This window comes from Pituophis catenifer, unplaced genomic scaffold (assembly GCF_029215685.1).
Source record: "Pituophis catenifer annectens isolate HBS135680 unplaced genomic scaffold, rPitCat1.0.hap2 SCAF_7, whole genome shotgun sequence".
Classification (NCBI taxonomy): domain Eukaryota; kingdom Metazoa; phylum Chordata; class Lepidosauria; order Squamata; family Colubridae; genus Pituophis; species Pituophis catenifer.
The window spans coordinates 89729299-89748858 of NW_027256887.1; the positions used below are offsets into that span (position 1 = coordinate 89729299).

Here is a 19560-nt window from a genome sequence, read left to right on the forward strand (position 1 = left end):
ACCATTATTAAACAATTTCTCTCTCTCTCTCTCTCTCTCTCTCTCCCCCCCCCCACACTTCTCTCCAATTCTCTGGGATGGGAATGTGTGTGTTGTGTGTTCCCCTCTCCTGGGGGATGGGACATTCCCCCCCCCGCCGCGCGCAATCCTGGGCTCCCTGCCACCGCTACAGCCACCCCCCGCCGGCGTGCAGCCCCCTCCCCTCCCGCCGGCAGGTCCCCCGGGCCAGGGGCTGATGTGCGCCCGCTAGCCGCGCTGCCCGTTCCCCCTTGCCCACTCTCAGGCGCGCGCGCAGGCACGCGTCCCCGGCGCGCAGAGCATGCCTCTCAGCCCAGCCAGCGGCAAACATGAGGCTCCGGAGCAGCAGCAGCAGCAGCGGCGGCGGCGGCGGCGGAGGCAGCAGCAGCAGCAGGAGGACGAGGAGGAGGACGAGGAGGAGGAGGAGGAGGAAGAGGAGGAAGAGGAGGAGGAAGAAGAGGAGGAAGAAGAAGAAGAGGAGGAGGAAGAGGAGGAGGAGGAGGAGGAGGAAGAAGAAGAAGAAGAAGAGCAGTCTCCGCACCGCTGTCAGCAGCTGCAGCAGGCCGGCGTGGTGAACGGCGATCCTGGGGAGAGCACGGAGAGCAGCCTCAGGGAGGAGACCCTGTATGATACCATCACGCCTCCCGCCGCCGCCCCCGCCGCCGCCCCCGGCCCCGGCCCTTGCTCCTCCGAGACGCCGGCCTCTCCCCCGCCAGGGCGGATGGACGAGCCAGCTCCCAACGCCCTGGTCCTGCGCATCGGCATCCCGGACCTCCAGCAAACGGTGAGTCGGGCGCGCAGCACCAAGGAGAGCGGCGGGCCGCGCCTGGGGCGCTGCGCCCGGGCCGAGGTGTGTGCCCCGCAGCGCCGGCCCAGAGCGGGTGGGCGCAAGTCCCCGGCCCCGGGAAGGGAGGGAGGGAGGGGGCCACCGGCTGCGGTCCACCCCGCTCCCCCGCCTGTGGAATGGCTGCTGGCTAAACTTTTACGCAACTGCAGTCCCGGGGGGGAGGGGGCGCAGCAGCCCCCACCCCGATTCCGCCTCCCTCCCTCAACTCTGCAGAGGCTGGGATGGTCCTGAAGGAGGGCAGAGGGGGCCCCTCCCGCCCCACTTGATGGTTTAGTTGGGAAGCATTTTGGAACGGCTGCCCTGGCCACAGATGGAGGGGGGGGGCTCAGCCAAGGAGAAGCCTGGCTGCTTGCTGGGGGTTTTGGTAGCAGCTGGGCAGGCTAGAGCAGCCAAGGTGGGGCAGAGAGTGGGGGTACTTCAGGGGCCCTGAGGGTCTTTTTTGAAAGGGAGGGTCAGGCTGGTCTTTGAAGCTGGAGAGGCGTCCCAGAAGGGGCATTTGACCCAGGCTCCCCTGAAACTGGGCATGCTGGCTGGCCAAGAGTGATGGGATTTGTATTCTGGAATGGCCTAGAATTTGGAGGGGGCTTCTGTGGACTCCAGTTATAAGGTGTGGGGGGGGTGGTATCAGGGGAGGCCTGGGAGGTTTGCAAGATGCCCCTGCTGTGTGGGGTGTGGGGAGGCCTTTTGTCGCTCTGGGTTTAGGGGGGCCTGGTGGAATTCCATCTCTGTGGGGCTGGACATCTAAGGCGGAAGTAGAGCTTTGGGGCAGGAGGCAAAGAGGGTTGGAGACATTCTCTGTGGTCTCTTCTGAAGTTTGAGCCCCAGTTCTGTGGGGCTACGGTGCCAGTGCTGTTCACAGGCTGCAGCCGGAGGGCTCTGTGGGGTGTGTGTGAATCCACGTGCCCCCAGCCCAGCAGATGCTCGAGGCTGGAATGCGGAGATCCTTGGAAGGGCCCAGGGACCCATCCTGGAGGAGATCTTGCTCGATGGGGGGGGGGAAATCTTGAAGCCCCCAGACTGGGTGGGGGCACAATTGCCTGGGCTCCCTGTTGGTTTTGCTTGGGGAGGAGAGCCCTGCCCTTCAGGCCCCTGGGGGCTCAGCGAGGGTCTCCCTCCCTGCCTCCCTGCAGCAGCCCTCCCTGAGGCAGGCAGCAGGCAGAAAGCAGAGCCCTGAAACGTTGTGCCAGGGCTGCCAGGGGCAACCATCGGCCCACCTTGGTCTTCCTGCACCTCCCTGCCCTCCCTTTGCCCGGCTCCCTCGTCGGCTGCCTGGGCTAAGGAGTTCCAGAGGGGTGGGCAGCGTGGCCAGGGCCTGCAGGGCCTGGGGACGGTTGTTTCCCGGCTGCTCCACCTGGGTGGGTGAGTGGGGGGAGGGGTGCAGGCACGCATTCCAGCTGCTCCTGAGTCCCTGGGCCTCTGTGGTCGGTCGTGATGCCGCCCTTCGCTTCGTGGGAGGTTTGGCAAAGTCTCAGCATGCTGATTTTTGCAAGGGGGAAAACTCTGCGCTTGGCCTGCCAGGTCCTTGAATGGAGGGACGTTTTGGCTAGGTCGCCCTTGGGGGTGGGAGGCGGGGGGGGGTGTTGGACAGAGGCAGCTTTCCACAGAGGGGAGACGAGGGCTGGGGAGGATTTAGGGAGAGAGAGGGAGGGGGCTGGAGAATCCCAGGATAGGGATTCAGGGGTCCTGAAGGCCAGTTGATCCCTCTCTCTGTTCAAGGCTGGGCAGCTATCAGGGATGGGAAGCTGGCCCTCCTGGGCTCCTCTCTCTCCCCACTGCTCTCCCTTTTTGGAAAGCTCTTCCAACATCCAACTGGACGTGGTTGTCTTCTTCTGGCCATTCTCAGGCTGGCCAAGGAGTGGCAGAGGGAAGCTCTGGACCTCCTTCTGGGTGGAGACCTGCAGATGAGGGCACATGAGTGGCACGTGAGTGATGGGCAAAGAAGCCGGTCCCTTCCCTTCTCTTCCTGGGACCATTTGCTCTTCTCAGGACTCTCCCAGGACTGAGGCAGTGGGGAAGAGGGAGGTGGGAGAGAAGGGAGCCTCCCTTTGGGATTGCACTTCAAAGAGGCCTTTACCTCTGGACCCATCTTTCCTTCCTTCCTTCCTTCCTTCCTTCCTTCCTTCCTTCCTTCCTTCTCTCTCTCCTCCCTCTCCCTCTCCCATTCCTTCCTTTTTCCTCCCTCCCTCCCTCCACCCATCTCCTTCAGCAATCACCCAGTGCCATCTTTGAGCAAGGGAGGGGGAGATGCCCTGGTGGGAAGGGGGTGGGGGGCTGCTGGGTGCTTCTCTAGCAATCCTTTCTCCGCCTGCGGGAGCCAGATTACAAGGCCTCCCGATGGCACCTGCCAGCCAGGAGAGGATCGCTCGCCCTCCTCTGCCTATCGGGCTCCGGGTGGAAGCCCCTCCGGATTCAGAGGACACCCGACATCTTCTCAGCCATTCCCAATACTGGGAGGTTTCCATTCATCTTGGCTGAGAGCAGACTCAGTTCTGCGTCCTAGATGGGAGGTAGCTGAGTCCGTAGGCTAGGTGCACAGGTGACGTAAACCATGATGGTCATAATTGTGGCTTATTCACTACCGTACAGTTGGCTGAGTACACAGGAACTGCAAGGAAGCAGATTCCAACCAGTCCTCTGGAGGAACTTCCGGTCTGTATGAGCTGTCAGCCACCCCTTGAGGTCACTCCTTCCCTGGAGTCTCCTAGTAGAGGCTGGTCATCCAGGGCTGGACTAGAGGACCTCTAAGGTCCATTCCAACTCTAGGGTTTGGGGAAGGCATTGTGCCAAAGCAAAGACACGGGGGTAGCTCTGAGAGTCAGCCCTGCCTTGCACTGGCCGCGAGGCCTCCGCCACTGGTCCTCTCCTGCTACGGTCAGGCAAGGAGGCTTCCTGAGGGGGGTGGGGGGAGAAAGTGGGCCTGATCCATCCAGGCAAGAACAGAGCAGCACGATCAGTTCAAAGGCTGCCCCACTGAGGCTCTGATGGGCTGCCACAAAAACTGCAGAGGGACATCTGGGGGGTTGCAGCATGCAGGAGGCTGTCTTACTCTTTGGAGGAGACCCTCAGGGGTCTTGGTCTTCTGGCTCACCTTGCAGGCTGGGCTGTAAATGGCTTTTCCTCCCTCCCTCCCTCCGTCCCTCTCTCTCTCTCTCTCTCTCTCTCTGTTTTTCATTCCCCTTCCTCGAGGGCCTGGGGTCTTCTGCAGGCTCAGAATTCTGCAAGGGGCCCAGGCTGTTGCCTTCATTTCGGTTTCTCTGGGCCGGGCTTGTAGGACGCATCTCACGCAGTGCAAAGGAAGAGCAGCTCATGTCCTCTTCCTTTCCTTTAATCATACTCTCTCCTGTGTGGCATAGAAGCAGGTTAAACCAATTACAAATTTAAATTAGATGAGCCCCCCTTGGAGCAGGTTGCTGTCAACCCAGCCAGCCATGACGGCACAGCCGAGCCTCCATATTTAGAGGCAGACCATCTGATGTGTGGGGGGGGGGGGAGTATGAGGAGCAGGTAGGGCCTTTTCCTTTGAGTCCATTTGTGGTTCCTTTAGAACTATTTAACTGCCCCTGTTGGACATCGGTCTGATTGGTCCTTCTTGGAGTGATCTGGGGAGAGATTTGCTGAGGGGGGAACTGGCCTTCCTCCCAGTTGCATTCGGTAGCCACAAACCGTTAAGGGAGGGGAGGATCTTGTGGGGGTGGGGTAATGGCAAATGTTGCCGTGGGAGTGAAGTGGAGTCATGTTAGTTATGTATGTATTTATTTATCTATTCATTTGTTCAGAAAATTTGTAACCCTGGGCAATCCACAAACAATGCATAAAACTGAATTCATGAAAACCAGCGTAAAGCAAAATACGGTTAAGAGGCATTGTAATACTACATCCTGAAAACACTCGGAAATGTCTGTGGGGCTCCCCTAACGTCCTAGCCCCCCCCGGAAAACGCAGGTTTTCATGGCCTTCCAAAAGGCCAGCAGGGTGGGGGGCTCCTGTGGATCTCCGGGGTGGGTGGGCGGGTGGGCATTCCACAGTGGAGGAGGCGCAACAGAGAAGTTGCAGCTCCTAGATCCTGCAAAACGGCATTCCTTCACAGACACAGCTCTGCCAGACCTCTGGGGTGGGCAGAAAACTCTGGGTGAAAATGGTCTGTGGGCTTCTGGGCCTGTGTTACACGGGGCTTCAGAGGTGTCAAGCACCTTGAACTGCACCTGGAAGCCTACTAAGGTCCATGGTTAAGGGTCTAGGGAGATTCTCCGTCATCCAGGTCATGGTTGTCCCAAAGGTGCTTTTTCCAAAAAGGCACCTGGACTTTCTTGGTGTTTTTTTTTTCCTTGAAATCATTTTGCTTCTGATCCAAGAAGCTTCTTCAGTTCCGAAGAAGACTGAAGAACTGAAGAAGCTTCTTGGATGAGAAACAAAATGTTTTCAAGGGGAGAAAAAAAAACCCCAAGAAAGTCCAGGTGCCTTTTTGGAAAAAGCACCTTTGGGATAAAATCCATGGTGTTATGCGCGTGTTCCATGGTGTATCTAAAATCACCTAAGTTGCCACATGCTGTAACTCCCAAACACCCTTCAAGGGTGGACCCAAGGGGAGCACGTTGCAAACATCAAACAAGGCCTAATTGAGGCCTGCGCGACCATGAGCAGAGCCTCCCAACCCAACTCAGAAATGGGCACCAGAAGAACCAGTCCAAAGACTTAGCTCCATCTACTACTACCTACTTTCTCCATCAATTGCCAGGCCATGTTCGGCCTTAGAGGGGAGGTTTTTCCAGGCTCGGAGTTGCATCCAATCTGCTTCCTGGCACCAAAGCCATTCTGAAAATGAAACCCTTGTTTGGGCACATCCAGAAATCCACCACTCAGGTGAACTTCTCAAGGGTGCTCTTCGCAGTTGTGGGTGAGGGATAGGAACAAAATAAATGGAGCAAACTGTGATGGGGAAAGAGAAGAAGAAGAAGGCAAAGAAACCCTCCCAATGGTGGGACTGAGGGACCAAAGTCTCCATCATAGCAGCCTTCCAATATTTGAGGGGCTGCCACAGGGAAGAGGGGCTCAGCCTCTTCTCCAAAGCACCTGAAGGCAGGACAAGAAGAAACAGATGGAAACTGACCATCTTAGAAATAAGGAGAAATTTCCTGACAGTGAGACCAGTTAACCAGTGAACGACGTGTCTCCAGAGGTTGTGGGTGCTCCATCACTGGAGGTCTTCAAGAAGAGGCTAGACATCCATTTGTCTGGAATGTTCTAGGGCAGGGGTCTCCAGCCTTGGCAACACTTGTCGACTTCAGCTCCCAGAATTCCTCAGTCAGCTTTGCTGGGAGTTGAAGTCCACAAGTCTTAACGTTGCCAAGGTTGGAGAGCCCTGCTGTAGGGTCTCCTTCCTGAGCAGAGGGTTGGGTTAGAAGACCTCCAAGGTCCCTTCCGTCTCTGTCATTCTCTGATTCATCTTCCAGAGGGTGGCTGGGGAGGGACTGGATTCTAGCCGTTCTTGCTTTGGGCCCTTAGAATCTCTCACCAGATCTATCACCTGCATTTCAATAAAAGCCGAGCGAGACATCTGACGGAGCTGAGCTGAGAGCAGAAAACCCGCTCTGGGGGTCTAGAAACGCCCGTTCCCATGGAGAGGCAGCCAGAGACCTGAGAAAACCCATCAAGCGGCTTCTCCTGACAGGAAACACAAGATTTCCAGGAGGGAACGGCTGGCAAGTTTCACTCTGCTTGCAAAAGGCGAGGGGTGGGGAGCTTTTGCACCCTCCCCAAACGCAAGGCCTCCTTCAAAGAGGGGAGGATTTCCATTCCATGGATGTGGCTGCCATCTTGACCTGTTGACACGCACTCATACAGGCATCTCGGCATGTATGTACGCGTGTTTGCACAGTGCTGGACTCCAAAGCGTTCGCATTACGCACATGAAGTACTGAATCAGCCAGATTGGAAGTGGTCTAAATCAGTGTTATTCAACCTTGGCCCTTTGAAGATGGGTGGACTTCAACTCCCAGAATTCAAAGCTAGCTGGGGAATTCTGGGAGTTGAAGTCCACCCATCTTCAAAGGGCCAAGGTTGAGCAGCACTGGTGTAAATAATGGCTTCTTCTAGTTCCCACTTCAGCTGATTCCCTGCCACCTTCTCAACAACCTTCCCCCCACCCAAATGATTCCCCAGAAGGCCACCCAGTCTCTTGACCTCCCTTCTGCTTGCAGCCTCTTCTCTTCTGCCCAGGGGCAGCTGCCGAAAGGAGATTCAACTTCCAACTTGGCAGGCAGAGCCACCAAGGCCTGGCACCGAGCTCTCTAAATCAGGGCGCAAATGGATTACATGGTGGAACTGATTAGGCACCATCTGTTCCAAGATGGCCCTCACAGGCGGTCTGCTGACAAGGGGGATTCCTTTCTTCTCAGAGCCAGGTTGGAGGGTCAGAGAGTTTTTGTAGCAGTGGAAAGTTGACCTCCTCCTCTTCCTCCAGGAACAAGGGAGGGAGATTTCTGGTAGACGTAGCCTTCACCACGGACTTTCATAGGAATCAGCCTGGACTGGAATTAGCTGTTCGGTGGAGTTAGTATTAATTTTTCCTTTTGTTTGAACTTTTCACTGCGTCGGCAAGGAACATCAAGGAGGAAATCCAATGTTTCCTGCCCATAAAACCAGACCCAGGTCTCATTGCAACCTGGAGAAGCAACCTGGAATTAAGGAGAAACTTCCTCACAGTGAGGACAATTAACCAGTGGAACAACTTGCCTCCAGAAATCATGGATGCTTCATTCATGGACTAGAAGACCTCCAAGGTCCCTTCCAGTTTCCTATTCTATTCTATTCTATTCTATTCTATTCTATTCTATTCTATTCTATTCTATTCTATTCTATTCTATTCTATTCTATTCCTGGGAAGGGTGTCTGTTTTGATGCCTGTCTTGTGGAGCAGCCTCCATCCTGAGCTATGCACAAGGGCTAGCCTTTCAAAAGGTCCTGGCTAATCTCCCGGACACTGGGTGGGGTTGCAGTGTTAGTGGAGCTGCAGCTGTTTCTCTCGTGCTGTTATTGAGATCCCAAAGGTGCTTTTTCCAAAAGGCAACTGGACTTTCTTTGTTTTTTCCTTGAAGACGTTTCGCTTCTCATCCAAGAAGTTCTGGGAACTGAAGAAGCTTCTTGGATGAGAATCGAAACGTTTTCCAGGGAAAAAACCCCCAAGAAAGTCCAGTTGCCTTTTGGAAAAAGCCCCTGTGGGTTAACCAGTTCCTGGATGACGGAGAATCTCCACAGAGGTTGTGATTGAGGATTGTGATTGTTTAGGGGCTCAACTCTTTTTTTTTATCCCTGAAATGGAGGGTGACTTTGCTTCTGCGTTTAATCTTCGTTCGCTGCCAGAGTGCCTTGGTAGACGGCCAGTCGTGTAAATATGTAAAGAAATAAATCAGAAAGCAGAAACCGATGGAGGACGGGGGCTGAGAGAGGCTCTTCTGGGCTCTGGCAGATGCGAGAATAATCAGGACCATGGAGAGCTCCGTGCCAGGAACCCCTGACTGGGCTGGCTCTGGGAAGGGGGCTGATGAGGGACCGGGGGGGGGGGGGGGTCTCTTTGTTATCCACCTGCATCCCCCACCCACCCACCCACCCAACCCCAGCCTGTTTTGGCGTTTTAGGGGCCCCAGACTTCCTTAAAGGTCTTCCTTAAAATTGATGAGGAACTTTTCAAGAATCAAGATGATGGGACAATTGCTGTATCTCTAAAGATGGAGCTGACAATTCTCCCTGAACTAACCTGATTTATTCCCCTGAGCTAACCTGGTTTATTCACCGTCTGTTTCAGGGTTCACACCACTCCTTATTTTCTCCCTTCTGCTTCCAAATTCATACATTCAATGGGTGTGTGTGTGTGTGTGTGTGTGTGCAAAATCTGAATAACCACTAGATGGCAGCAAAATGTAACAAGAAACTGCCTTTTCACTGCCCTCTTGTGGCCATCCAGATATCTGCGTAGCTCTGTCAGCTAAAATTTTACAAACAACGCATCCAAACCTGGTCAGTTTTTATCTTGGTGGCTTAGGGGCAGAGGGCAGAAGCATGTTGTGCGAATTCAGAAAATGAGGTGACTCGGTAAAGAAGGCTGTCGCATGTGGATTCCAGATATGTATTATCCATGTTCATCTGATGTATGTCCCCACCCCCCCACCCCTTCGCTTTGGGGAGATAAGCAGCATTATGCAAAGCTCAGAAAAGGAATAAAAAGGTGTAAGATGAAGATATTAGAGATGTAAGAGAAAACTACAGGGAATAGAGCTAAATTGAAGGCTACATCAGGTTTGCACCAACCCCGATGCTTATAGCTCTTTGTGGTGTTCTGTTTGCAAGCTTTCCTTCAGCCACTCTGCCCATGTTTCTCTCCTCTCTCTCAAGGTTGGAGTTCCGGGGGGAAGAAAGGGGGAAAGTTGGTTCAATCTGCAGGTCAAGCAAAGTAGCCAGAGCTCTCTGCTGAAGAGGCCCAAAGGGTGGAAGCATCCTTGTTCTCTTACAAGGCAAAAGGTTGTCCTTTCCAACAGTGGAAGAGGGGAAACAGTCAACTTTTTCTCTCTTTGTTTCTTTCGTTCACCATTCCTTCTCCTTTTCCTCCTTCTCCACCATTTCTTCTTCTCCCCCTTCTCTGCCATTTCTTCTCCTCCCCTTCTCCTCTTTCTCTTCCTCCTTATCCTGCCCCCTCTCCTCCACCACTTCTTCTTCTTCTTTCTCTTCCTTCTCTACCATTTCTTCTTCCCCTCCTCCCCTCCTTCTCCTTCCCTTTCTCCCCCTCCTTGTCCATCTTCTCCACCACTTCTTCTCTTTCTCCTCCTTCTCCACTTCTTCTCCTGCTCCTGCCCCTTCTTCCTCCTTTCCCTTCTCCTCTCCTTCCTAATTCTCCATCCCCTTCTCTTTCTCCTCCTCCTAAAGCGCGCCACTTTAAACACAGGGCAACTTTGTAGAAAAGGTCTGTTTGCAATGGCACCGGTGGCTTATTTCAGTTAAACTGAAAATATAGTAACCGTGTTGATTTAATTAGAGATAAATCAATCTGTGGGTTCTATCTGCTTCTGAGGTGGATCTTTAGGCCTCCTGCCCTCCCTTGTGCTTCTCTGGGACTTTTCTTTCTTTCTTTCTTTCTTTCTTTCTTTCTTTCTTTCTTTCTTTCTTTCTTTCTTTCTTTCTTTCTTTCTTTTTTCTTTCTTTCTTTTCCTTTCCTTTGGCACGGCTGCCCTCTCCCATTGCTGTGGCTTCTCTGCTTCACCAAAACTGCTCCTGCGGTCCATCTTGCTGGGAAAGGATGGATCTCCTTGTGCTGGTCTCTGGCACAGCAACGGGGGTTGGACGGCCAAAAGTCCAGATTCAGCGATGCTGGTTGGGGAATTCTGGGAGTTGAAGTCCACATCTCTTAAAATGGCCAAGGTAGAGAAACTTGGCTCTAAAAGCTGGCTGACTTTGGAAGATTGTCTGCCGTTAAATTGGTCTTGTGTTGCTCCATAGTTCCTCTGGACTTTTTTCTCTTTGAAGGATTCATTGCTTTGAGCCAGTTTCTGACTCTCTCTCTCTCTCTCTCTTTTAAATGGCCCTGTTTCCCTCTGCACTTTGCGTTGCGTAACGTTGTGCTTTCAGTTTGCCAGCCCATGAATGAAATAACCTTCAGCTGCTACTCGGTGCATTGGTACCTACCGTATGTGGTCTTTCTGCCTTCCAGCTGACACGACCTTCGCCAGGTCTCAGATGCTCTCTCTTCCGTCATGGAGGCAAGATCTTAGGACCTTGGTGGTGGCATCAAAGGGAGCTTGGATGTGCAGAACGCTTCGCCACTCGCCCAACTCCACCCGGCCTTCTCTGTTTGCAAATGGGCTCCTGAGTTCCTTTCCTATTTGTCACATCCCCCAGCTCTTCCTTCCCAGCTTCCTTTCGCTCCAGCAGAAAAGCAGAAGTAGCAGACCTTGGCTGGTTATTGTATTTGTGGAAGAAGAAGACAGAGTTATGTATTAATAGAAGAGAAGATTTGTAGCTCGGGGTTGAAATGAGGGGTCCTTGGAGCTCTCTGAGCTTGGTAGTTTTCTTGCAGACGTTTCATGACCCAACTAGGGGACATCATCAGGGTTAGAAGAGAGTGGTGTTTGCAAGGAGGGGGAGGAGGGGAGGGACTGTGGTGTCATTAGTGCTCTCTGAACTTGGTGGTTTTCTTGTGTACATTTCATGACCCATCTAAATAGCATCATCAGTGCTAGAAGGGACTCAAAACACCAAGCCCCCCCCCCCCCGGATTTCTGTATTGCTCCAATAACTCTTGGAAGCAGGCTATAGAAGCATAAAATGGTAGAGTTAAGAGTGATCTTGAAGGTCTCCTAGTCCAACCATTCAACCAGGACATGAATGCAAAGACCATCCCAACCTTGTCTTGAAAGCCTCTGTGGCTTCCGGAGTCCGGACACTTCTATCTCCTCGTATAAAGGTCTCCTCCACCCACCGGCTCTTCTCCTGCCTTTGGGTGCTCTGGAGAATATCTCCCCTTTTTTTTGCAGTTGGAGAGGGGAGGGGCAACGGCCTTGAAGGAGGGGAGGAGGAGCTGCTACCATGGCAACAATCAGATAAGGCTCCAGCCTTGACCAAGAAAGGAACTTGAGGGAAGGTCTCAGAGGAGCCCCTCCCTAGTTCACGCAAAGGGAGGGAAGGGGAAGTGTATTCAAGAATCCATGTGTGTTTGTACATGCGTGTTAGACACAACACTGGAAACCAGGAGCCTGAAAGTTCTAGTCCTGCCTTAGGCATGAAAGCCAGTTGAGTGATTTGGGGTCAATCACTGGGAGACTGGGAGTTCTAGTTCCGTCTTAGGTGTGAAAGCCGGATGGGGGGCTTTGGGCCAGTCCCTCTCTCAGCCCAACCAACCTCACAGAGTTGTTGATGTGAGGAAAATATAGGGACAAAGGAGTATTAGATTGATTCATTAGGTCAAGTTGTTTATAAAAATAATAAAGGCAGGATATAAAGAAAGAAAGAAGATGGTTACAGCGAAAGTAGTCCTGCCCAATATGACATTGGTGTCTTAGCCTGGACTACCTCGCAGGGCTGACAGCCTTTCTCTCCTGTTTCCCAAAAAAGCAATAGTTTTGGGGTTTCTGGCTGCCCTTCAGGCAGTGCCTCCCACACTAGCCACTTCAAGGCTTGACTACTGCAGTGAGGTCACCATGGGACTGCCCTCGAAGACTATCTGAAACTTCAGCTGGGTCAGAATGCAGCACCACCAGTGACACCGAGTGTGCGTCAGTGTGCTCATGTGACACCCGTACTCTGCCAGGCACCCTCGTTGCCAGTTTCCTTCTGGGTGTGATTCTGGGTGCTGGTTATCCTTTCTAAAGCCCCACATGGCATAAAACCAAATTATTTGGGGGTTTTCCTCATCTCTTCTGGTTTCTCTTTGGCTGATATGAGCCAGCAGGTTTGGCCCACTCTCAGTCCCTTTGATCAAACCGTGTCATTTTTCAGGACCCAGGAAGTCTCCCTTCTCTGTTGCAGTGCCCCCCCCGAATGAGGTCCACCCCCCCCCCAAGAACTCCATGGGACTCCCACCTGCTGGTGTTCCAGAAGGCCTTTGAGCCCTGGCTTTTCTCCCAGGACTCAAGCAAGGGAGATTTGGGCCCTTGTTGGATGCCTTTTGTATATGTTTTTGTATAGAGTAAGCAGATCCCACCTAATAGGTTTTTGCATTGTGTTTTTACAGTTTATTAAACTGTAAAAACACAATGCAAAAACCTATTAGGTGGGATCTGCTTACTCTATACAAAAACATATACAAAAGGCATCCAACAAGGGCCCAAATCTAATATATAAATATAATATACTATCGGAGGCTCCTGCTGGTGCTGGGTGCAGCATTGCGGGCAGTTTTGGGGGCTCCCAGAACAGAATACAGAACAACAGGTTTGGAAGGGGCCTTGGAGGTCTTCTAGTCCAACCCCCTGCTCAGGCACGAAAAACTATACCATATCAGACAAATGGTTGCCCAATCTCTTCTTTAAAATCTCCAGTGGTGGACCATCCATAACTTCTGGTGGCAAGCTGTTCCACTGGTTAATTGTCCCGACTGTTAGAAATTCCAGGTTGCTTCTCTCCTTGATTCTTTTCCACCCGTTGCTCTTAGTCCTGCCCTCGGGGGCTTTGGAGAAGAGGTTGACCCCCTCTCTTCCTTGAATGGTCCCTGTAACACCGCTGCTCCGGGAGCTGCCTTGGTTACCGGGGGGCAACCTGTAGGTCTTGAGAGGTCCCAGGCGCTCTCTTTTCACGGATGACGTTCCCTCCTTTGGGTCATGAAACGTCTGCAAGGAAACCACCAACCTCCGAGAGCAGCAGGGACCCCTCAATTCAGAACCTGAGCTGCAGATATTCCCTTTGATTGGTAAAGGAGGTCTCGGAAACCAGAGCTCGGAGGGGCAGTTGAAGGAGACGCGGGATTCATTCACCGTGGCCAAAGCCTCCTCACGGAGGGAAAGCCATGGAGGAAAAAAGACCCCCCCCCTTGGGGATCCGTGGATCTTCCCACCTGGGCTTCTCCAGGCCTTCCGGCCAGCCAAGAGGCCCCGTTGAAGGTTCTGCTCTGAGGCACAAGCGGAGGCTGCCTCTGAAGGGCCAGTCTGTGGCATTCTGGGATGCGTGTGTGTGTGTGTGTGCGTGTGCGTGTGCTTCGAGGTCTTGCACAAATGGATTGCTCTTTCTCCCTGAGTGCGGAAGGAGCGACTCCCCCAGGCGGCCGGCCATGGGGACACGCGCTGGGCAGTTGGGGGGGAGCAAGGAAGCACCAGCCGGGGCCCTCGGTGGGCACAGTGCCACAGCCCCCCTGGACTGGTCTGGCTTTGCCTCTGACTTGCCCTACAACTCGCATGTTCTTGGAAGATCGCGACATCACTTAAAAATTAATTATTTAAAGCGTTTAATATCCCAAACTGCAAAAGTAATTTAAAAATACCTTAATAAATAGCAGAGTGGGGAGATTAAAGGCATTAATAAATGCAGCCCAGATAACACAGGCCAAAAGAAAGGCACGTGCTGGAGAGAGAGCGCCTGAGCTAGGGCAGAGTGTTTTTCCTCCAGCGGCATGGGTAACACAGTCAATACATACACACACACACACACACACACACACACACACACACACACGGACCAAGGGGTGGGGGAGAGAGAGAGAGATGCCAGGAACAAACTGGATGGAAAGCTCAGTTTGCAAATGTGAAGGTGTTATTTTTTCCTTGTTGGAAACAATCCATCCACCCTGAGCAAAATCCATCTGATTCTTTCTAAAAACAAATTGGGCCAAGCATTGTTGGTGCATGACAAATAAAATCCCAATGAAACCTCTCTCTTCCCAGCCCTCCCCCACACACACACACACCCCACCAGCAAAACTGCACACCGTTTCTGCTCCCCATTACGGTCCACTGGCTTCTAATTTTATTTCTATTTACTGGAAACATTGACTTCTGCTGATTTCCGAATGCAACATGCACCTTCCCAAGTGCATTTGGGGAGATGTGAAATGCAAAGGCCGGCTGAGCTTTACAGAATAAGCATCAGCCATGGGGGGGGGGAGTGGGGACTATCTCTTAGCTGGCCAGGATGGTGGGCTTCTGCCAGCGTCTCCCCCGACCCCGTTAGACTGGAAGAAGAGGAAGGGATGAAGTCCCGAGCTGGCCAGGTGGGAGGAGAGTCTTTCCTCATGCTGGAACTGGGGAAAAGGGGGGGGGGGGTGACAGTGTGGTCCCCTAGACCCTCCTGGGCTGTGCCCTTCTAGTCCACCCACCCGCTCGGCCCTCTGCCTTGCCAGCGGGAAGGTGGGCTTTGCTCCCTTTGGCTGGGAATGCCAGGCCGAGCCCTGGCATCTGCTCGTACAGGCAGAGAGACTCGGTGTGGCTCCTGCATTTTCTGAGCACGGTCATTAATCACCCTGGGAAGGTATGAAGCGCAAAACTGCCACCTTGGCACTTCCCGCCGTGACTCCCTTCCAAAAGCAGAGAGTCAGATTTTGCTGCAGAGGGGAAGGAAGCAGCAGCAAGGAGGAAGACGGCAGTGGGGCTGGGGGAAACACTGTTCTTGGCGGCCCAGGTGGGCACAGTGGCCTACCTGCTGCCTTCATCCCCATTTATGGTCAGTTTAGAAAAAACTGCATACACAGTTTAAGAGGGATGGACTTCAGCTCCCAGAATTCCCAGCTTTGCTGGGTGTTGGGAGTTGAAGCCCATCCCTCTTAAACTTGCCAGGTTGGGGAAACCCTGGATGAGAGGCTGAGAAATAAGACAGGAGAATATCTGTGGCTCAGGGTTGAAGTCTTGGTGCTCTCTGAGCTTCCTTGTTTTCTTGCAGACGTTTCATGACCCATCTACATAACATCATCAGTGCTGGTCATGTTACTGCACTGATGCGGTTACTGCACTGATGCGGTTACCTAGTTTGGGTCCTGAAACGTCTGCAAGAAAACAAGGAAGCTGAGAGAGCAGCCAGGAGCCCTCAGGCTCAAAGCTGGAGGGAAGGTCTGCACAGATCAAGGCTTCCTATCCATTTCTCACCTGGGCAGAGTTTGCACTGAAGCCGTTGAAGAAACTGGTGGAGGTGCTGACAGCAAAGGCAGCTTCAGAGGCTCAGTTTATACAGGGGAGGCGGAGGGGCCTTGTAGACGACCAGTTGCACACGTTTACTGATTGGTAAACTGTGGAACTCCTCGCCACAGGACAGAGCAGCAGGCCTATTCCGGCTGAAGGAGAATTGTTCCACGCTTTTTATCTTCCCCGAAATCTAGGTTTCATGGCAGTGCAAAACACACAATGCATGAACACAATTGAGCCCCAAATTTCTGTTGCTAAGTGAGACAGTTACGTGAGTTTTGTCCCCTTTTACGACTTTTCTTGCCACAGTTGTTAAGTGAATCACGGCAGCCATGAAGTTTAGCGACATGGTTGTAAAGTGAATTTGGCTTCCCCATAGATTTCGCTCATTGGAAGGTCGCAGAAGGGGGTCATGTGACCCTGGGACACTGCAGCCGTCATAAATAGGAGTCAGTTGCCAAGGGTCTGAATTTTGATCACATGACCACGGGGATGCTGGGACAGTTGTGTGAAAAACAGCCATGGGGTGCAGTGGTTAGAGGGAAGGACTGCCGGCTGCCTGCAATTCGGCAGTTCAAACCTTACACCAGGCTGGAAGGGGGGGGGGGCAGGACAGAGATAGCGCTTGGGGACTGCTCCAGTTCCTTCCTTGGGGGGGCCTCCAAATGGCAGAGACACCCGCCTTGGGCACCCCTGATCAGCTTAATTCAGCTCCAAGGGGGCAGGGCCTGGGACTGGCAGCCTCCAAGGCTCCCCACCTGGGCAGCCCTCGCTCTCTTGGGTTAACAGGGGAAGTTGTGGGCAGGCACAAGGCTGAGCCGGGACAGCAGGAATATCGCCCACAATCATTTCCCAGTTCTGAAACTCCAGAATTCCTTAGAAAGTCTTCCTTTCTTTTATGGCACAAGAAGGAAAAGCAGGCACCAGGGCCCCCATTGCCACCCCTGCCCCCTCCTCCTTTTCGTGGCCTTCAGTGGCTCCTATTCAAGGCCTGTTGACTGATTAAAAAGTGTTTACTTATTAATCCCCTGCGCCCGGGCTGATTAATTAAATCTCCATCCACGCACAAGAGCCCTGAAGGAACTGCAGAAACAAAGATTTGGGCGTTGGAGGCCATTGGGAGCCCCGGGGGAGGGGGGGCTGCCTCTCAGAAGACCCTCCCAGGATTCAGAAAAGGGAAGGAGACCCCGTTTTCCTCCTGGAGAGCAAGTCAGGGATCTGGAAGTTGAATCGTACGATGAATGACTAAAGGAACTAGCTACGTTTAATCTGATGAAGGCAAGAGAAGGGGTCAACCTATTCAAACAACTCATTTGTCTGAAAGGATATAAGGGGTTGGACTAGAAGACCTCCAAGGTCCCTCCCAACTTTGTTATTCTGCAAAGCGCCTGAGGGCAGGACAAGAAATAATGAAGGGGAGATCAAGAAAGAGAGATCCAAGCGAGAATTAGGGAGCAATCTCCTGACAGAGCTATCCATCGACGGGAGGTCTGGCCTCCAGAAATTGTGGATGCTCCATCACTGGAGGCTTTGAAGAAGAGACTGGACAACCATTGGTCTGAAACAGTAGAGGGTCTTCACAGTCATAGGGACTCTCAAGGATCTTCTCCAAATACCACCTTCCAGCCCTTACTTAGGTCACTTAGTGGCCATTCAAAGTTACAATGGCACTTACGACCGTTTTTCGCACTTAAGACCTTTGCATGGTCGGGCGATCAAAACTGAGGCACCTGGCAACTGGCTCATCCATACGACCGCTGTGGCATCCCGGGTGTCACGTGATCCCCAGATTCCCTTAACAGCTGGGTTCCTAACTTATCAACTGCAGTGATTCGCTTACCAACTGAGTCAAGAAAGATCGTAAAATGGAGCAAAATGCATTTAACAAATGTTTCACTTAGCAACAGGAATTTGGGCTCAATTGTGGTTGTACGTTGAATATAATTCTGAGTCTATCGGACCCCTTGGTGGGAGCTCAGTCTCCCCTCCTCCTCCTCTGCACTGGGGCCTGGTTATCCCTGGGCATCCAAAGGGCTCCCTGCGCCCCCTCCCCCCCCATTCCTCTCCCAGATGTGGCCATCCCCTGCAGGCTTCTGGCTTACAGCCAGCCAGCCCACCAGCCAGCCCCTGGGCCCAGCTCCTTCTGCTCCACTGGGACTGAAAGGAAGCTAGGAAAGAGGCCTGACTGGCTTTGGATGCCTTCCTTATGCTCCCTCGCTAAAAGAGAACCCAAGGAAGCCATTCTTTTCAGACGGCCTGCCCACTCCGACAAAGGCCCTCAGCTCAGCTTCCCCACCCTTCCCGGTCTCGTCTTCTGCGCACACTGTGCTGGGCTGCCTCATTTGTCCCCTTGATTTATTATAAAAATATATACCCTGCTTTCCCTATTAAAAGTCCAAGGTGACTAATAACAATAAAACCACAAAACTGCAACCATATACAATAAAATAAAGAGGGAGCTTAAAGCAGCCGTCCGCTCAAGGGAACAGGGCGCGAAGCGTGGCAGCCCAGCAGGAAAACTCCAGTCCCCACAGCTGGGCCCAGGGGGGACTTTGCATGCGTGGGGTGGACCAGAGAAGGGGATCTCCTGGGCAGAGATCCAGACCTCCTGGGGCAGCCACCAAGGAGGCCCCTCCACCTGCTCAACCTGGAACTAAGGAGGAATTTCCTGACAGAACAATCAGTGGAAGGTCTTGCCTTCAAAAGTTGTGGATGCTCCATCACTGGAGGTTTTTAAGAAGAGACTGGACAGCCATTTGTCAGAAATGGCACACAAGGGATGGACTAGAAGACCTCCAAGGTCTCTTCTAGCTGTGTTATTCTGTTACTCTGCTCCCAGGCCTTCAGAGAGGGTGAGAAGCAGAGGTGAACTTCTCCACCATGCCAAGAAGGTGCTCACCAGGGATTCCTGGAAGACCAAGATGTTCTCCTGCCCCAATGACTTCCCTGGTTTCCTCTGGAAATAATCCGGATAAAAATACCCCAGATGGCTACTTGGGAGCTTGGTCCACACATGGGGCTTGTTCAAGCATGGTTGACTGGACACTCACAACTCGTGGTTTCTTCATCAGTTCCAGTCTGCAGGAGAAGAAGGTTGCCCTTCCTCAGGGCCACATTCCGAAGGTGAAGAGAAGCCGTCTCTCTCTCTCTCTCTCTCGGGACACGATGAAATGTCTCTTTTGGCAAATCTGTTTGGGCAACCCAACTCTTGATGGGACAATCACAGCCAACTCTAAAAGAGTTCAAGAGCTGTTTTCCCTGCATTTAAAAAAAAAAAACAGTTTTCTCTTTGTGGTAATCCAAGACCTTGGAAACTACAGTGTTTGTGCATCTCTCTCTTTTCTCTCTCTTTCTCTCTCTCTCTCTTTTCTCCTTTTTCCTCTGTCTGTCTGTCTGTCTGTCTCTCTCTCTCTCTCTCTCTCTCTCTCTGAGTGTGTGTGTGTGTATGTAAAACAGAGAGAGGAAGGAAGGCTGCAAAAGGCTTGATCCTGCAACCTGCCCGCTCGGAGGGTGCGTAATTAAGCCATAACTCAGCGCCAGCGGAGGAATCCTGAGCCATCATGTGAAGCGCGGCACTGGGGCTCTATATTGCAGCCTCCCCGGGGGAGAAGGTTTTTATTAAAATCTGGGTTGATGGCGAGGGCTGAGATTAACTCCTGTTTTAATGGATGGCTCCCCGCGGAGCCTCCCAGAACCTCCTTCACGTGCCGCCTGTGTGAGGAGGGCTGGCCGGCTGCGAGCCCAGGACGTGGAAAGCTGCTCTGGGACCTGGCCGGGAATAAGCCCAAAGGGACCCTCCCTCCCCCCACCTCAAAAGCCCACGCCAGGAATGGCTGGAGAGGCAGAGTGCTTGCCGGGAGCCAACCAGAAGGGAAATTTATTCCTTCGTTTATTTATGAAATGTATTGGCTGCCCATCTTAGCACAGGGTAAGTCTAGGCAGCTTCCGATATTAAAAAAAATGAAACTATAAATAAAATACTACAAAAAATGCCCTGGTTGCTTTAGGCTCCTCCCCAGCAGAGAGGGAAGAGCAAAGATGGTTCACCCTGGACCCTGGTTCTCCCCTCCCCTCTGTTTCTCCTTGGGCTTCTGGGCATCTCTAGAA

At 52.8% G+C, this 19560-nt stretch overlaps 1 protein-coding gene across 1 annotated transcript in view; it reads left to right on the forward strand.

Moving 5' to 3' along the window:
- Nucleotides 1-696: 696 nt before the first annotated feature.
- Nucleotides 697-19560, forward strand: part of SHANK3 (SH3 and multiple ankyrin repeat domains 3) — a 197595-nt gene continuing 178731 nt past the window's right edge. Inside the window, exon 1 of the mRNA XM_070947935.1 lies at nucleotides 697-802. Coding sequence (XP_070804036.1) covers nucleotides 740-802 — 63 coding nt within the window. The 5' untranslated portion in view covers nucleotides 697-739. The remainder of the gene's footprint in view (nucleotides 803-19560) is intronic.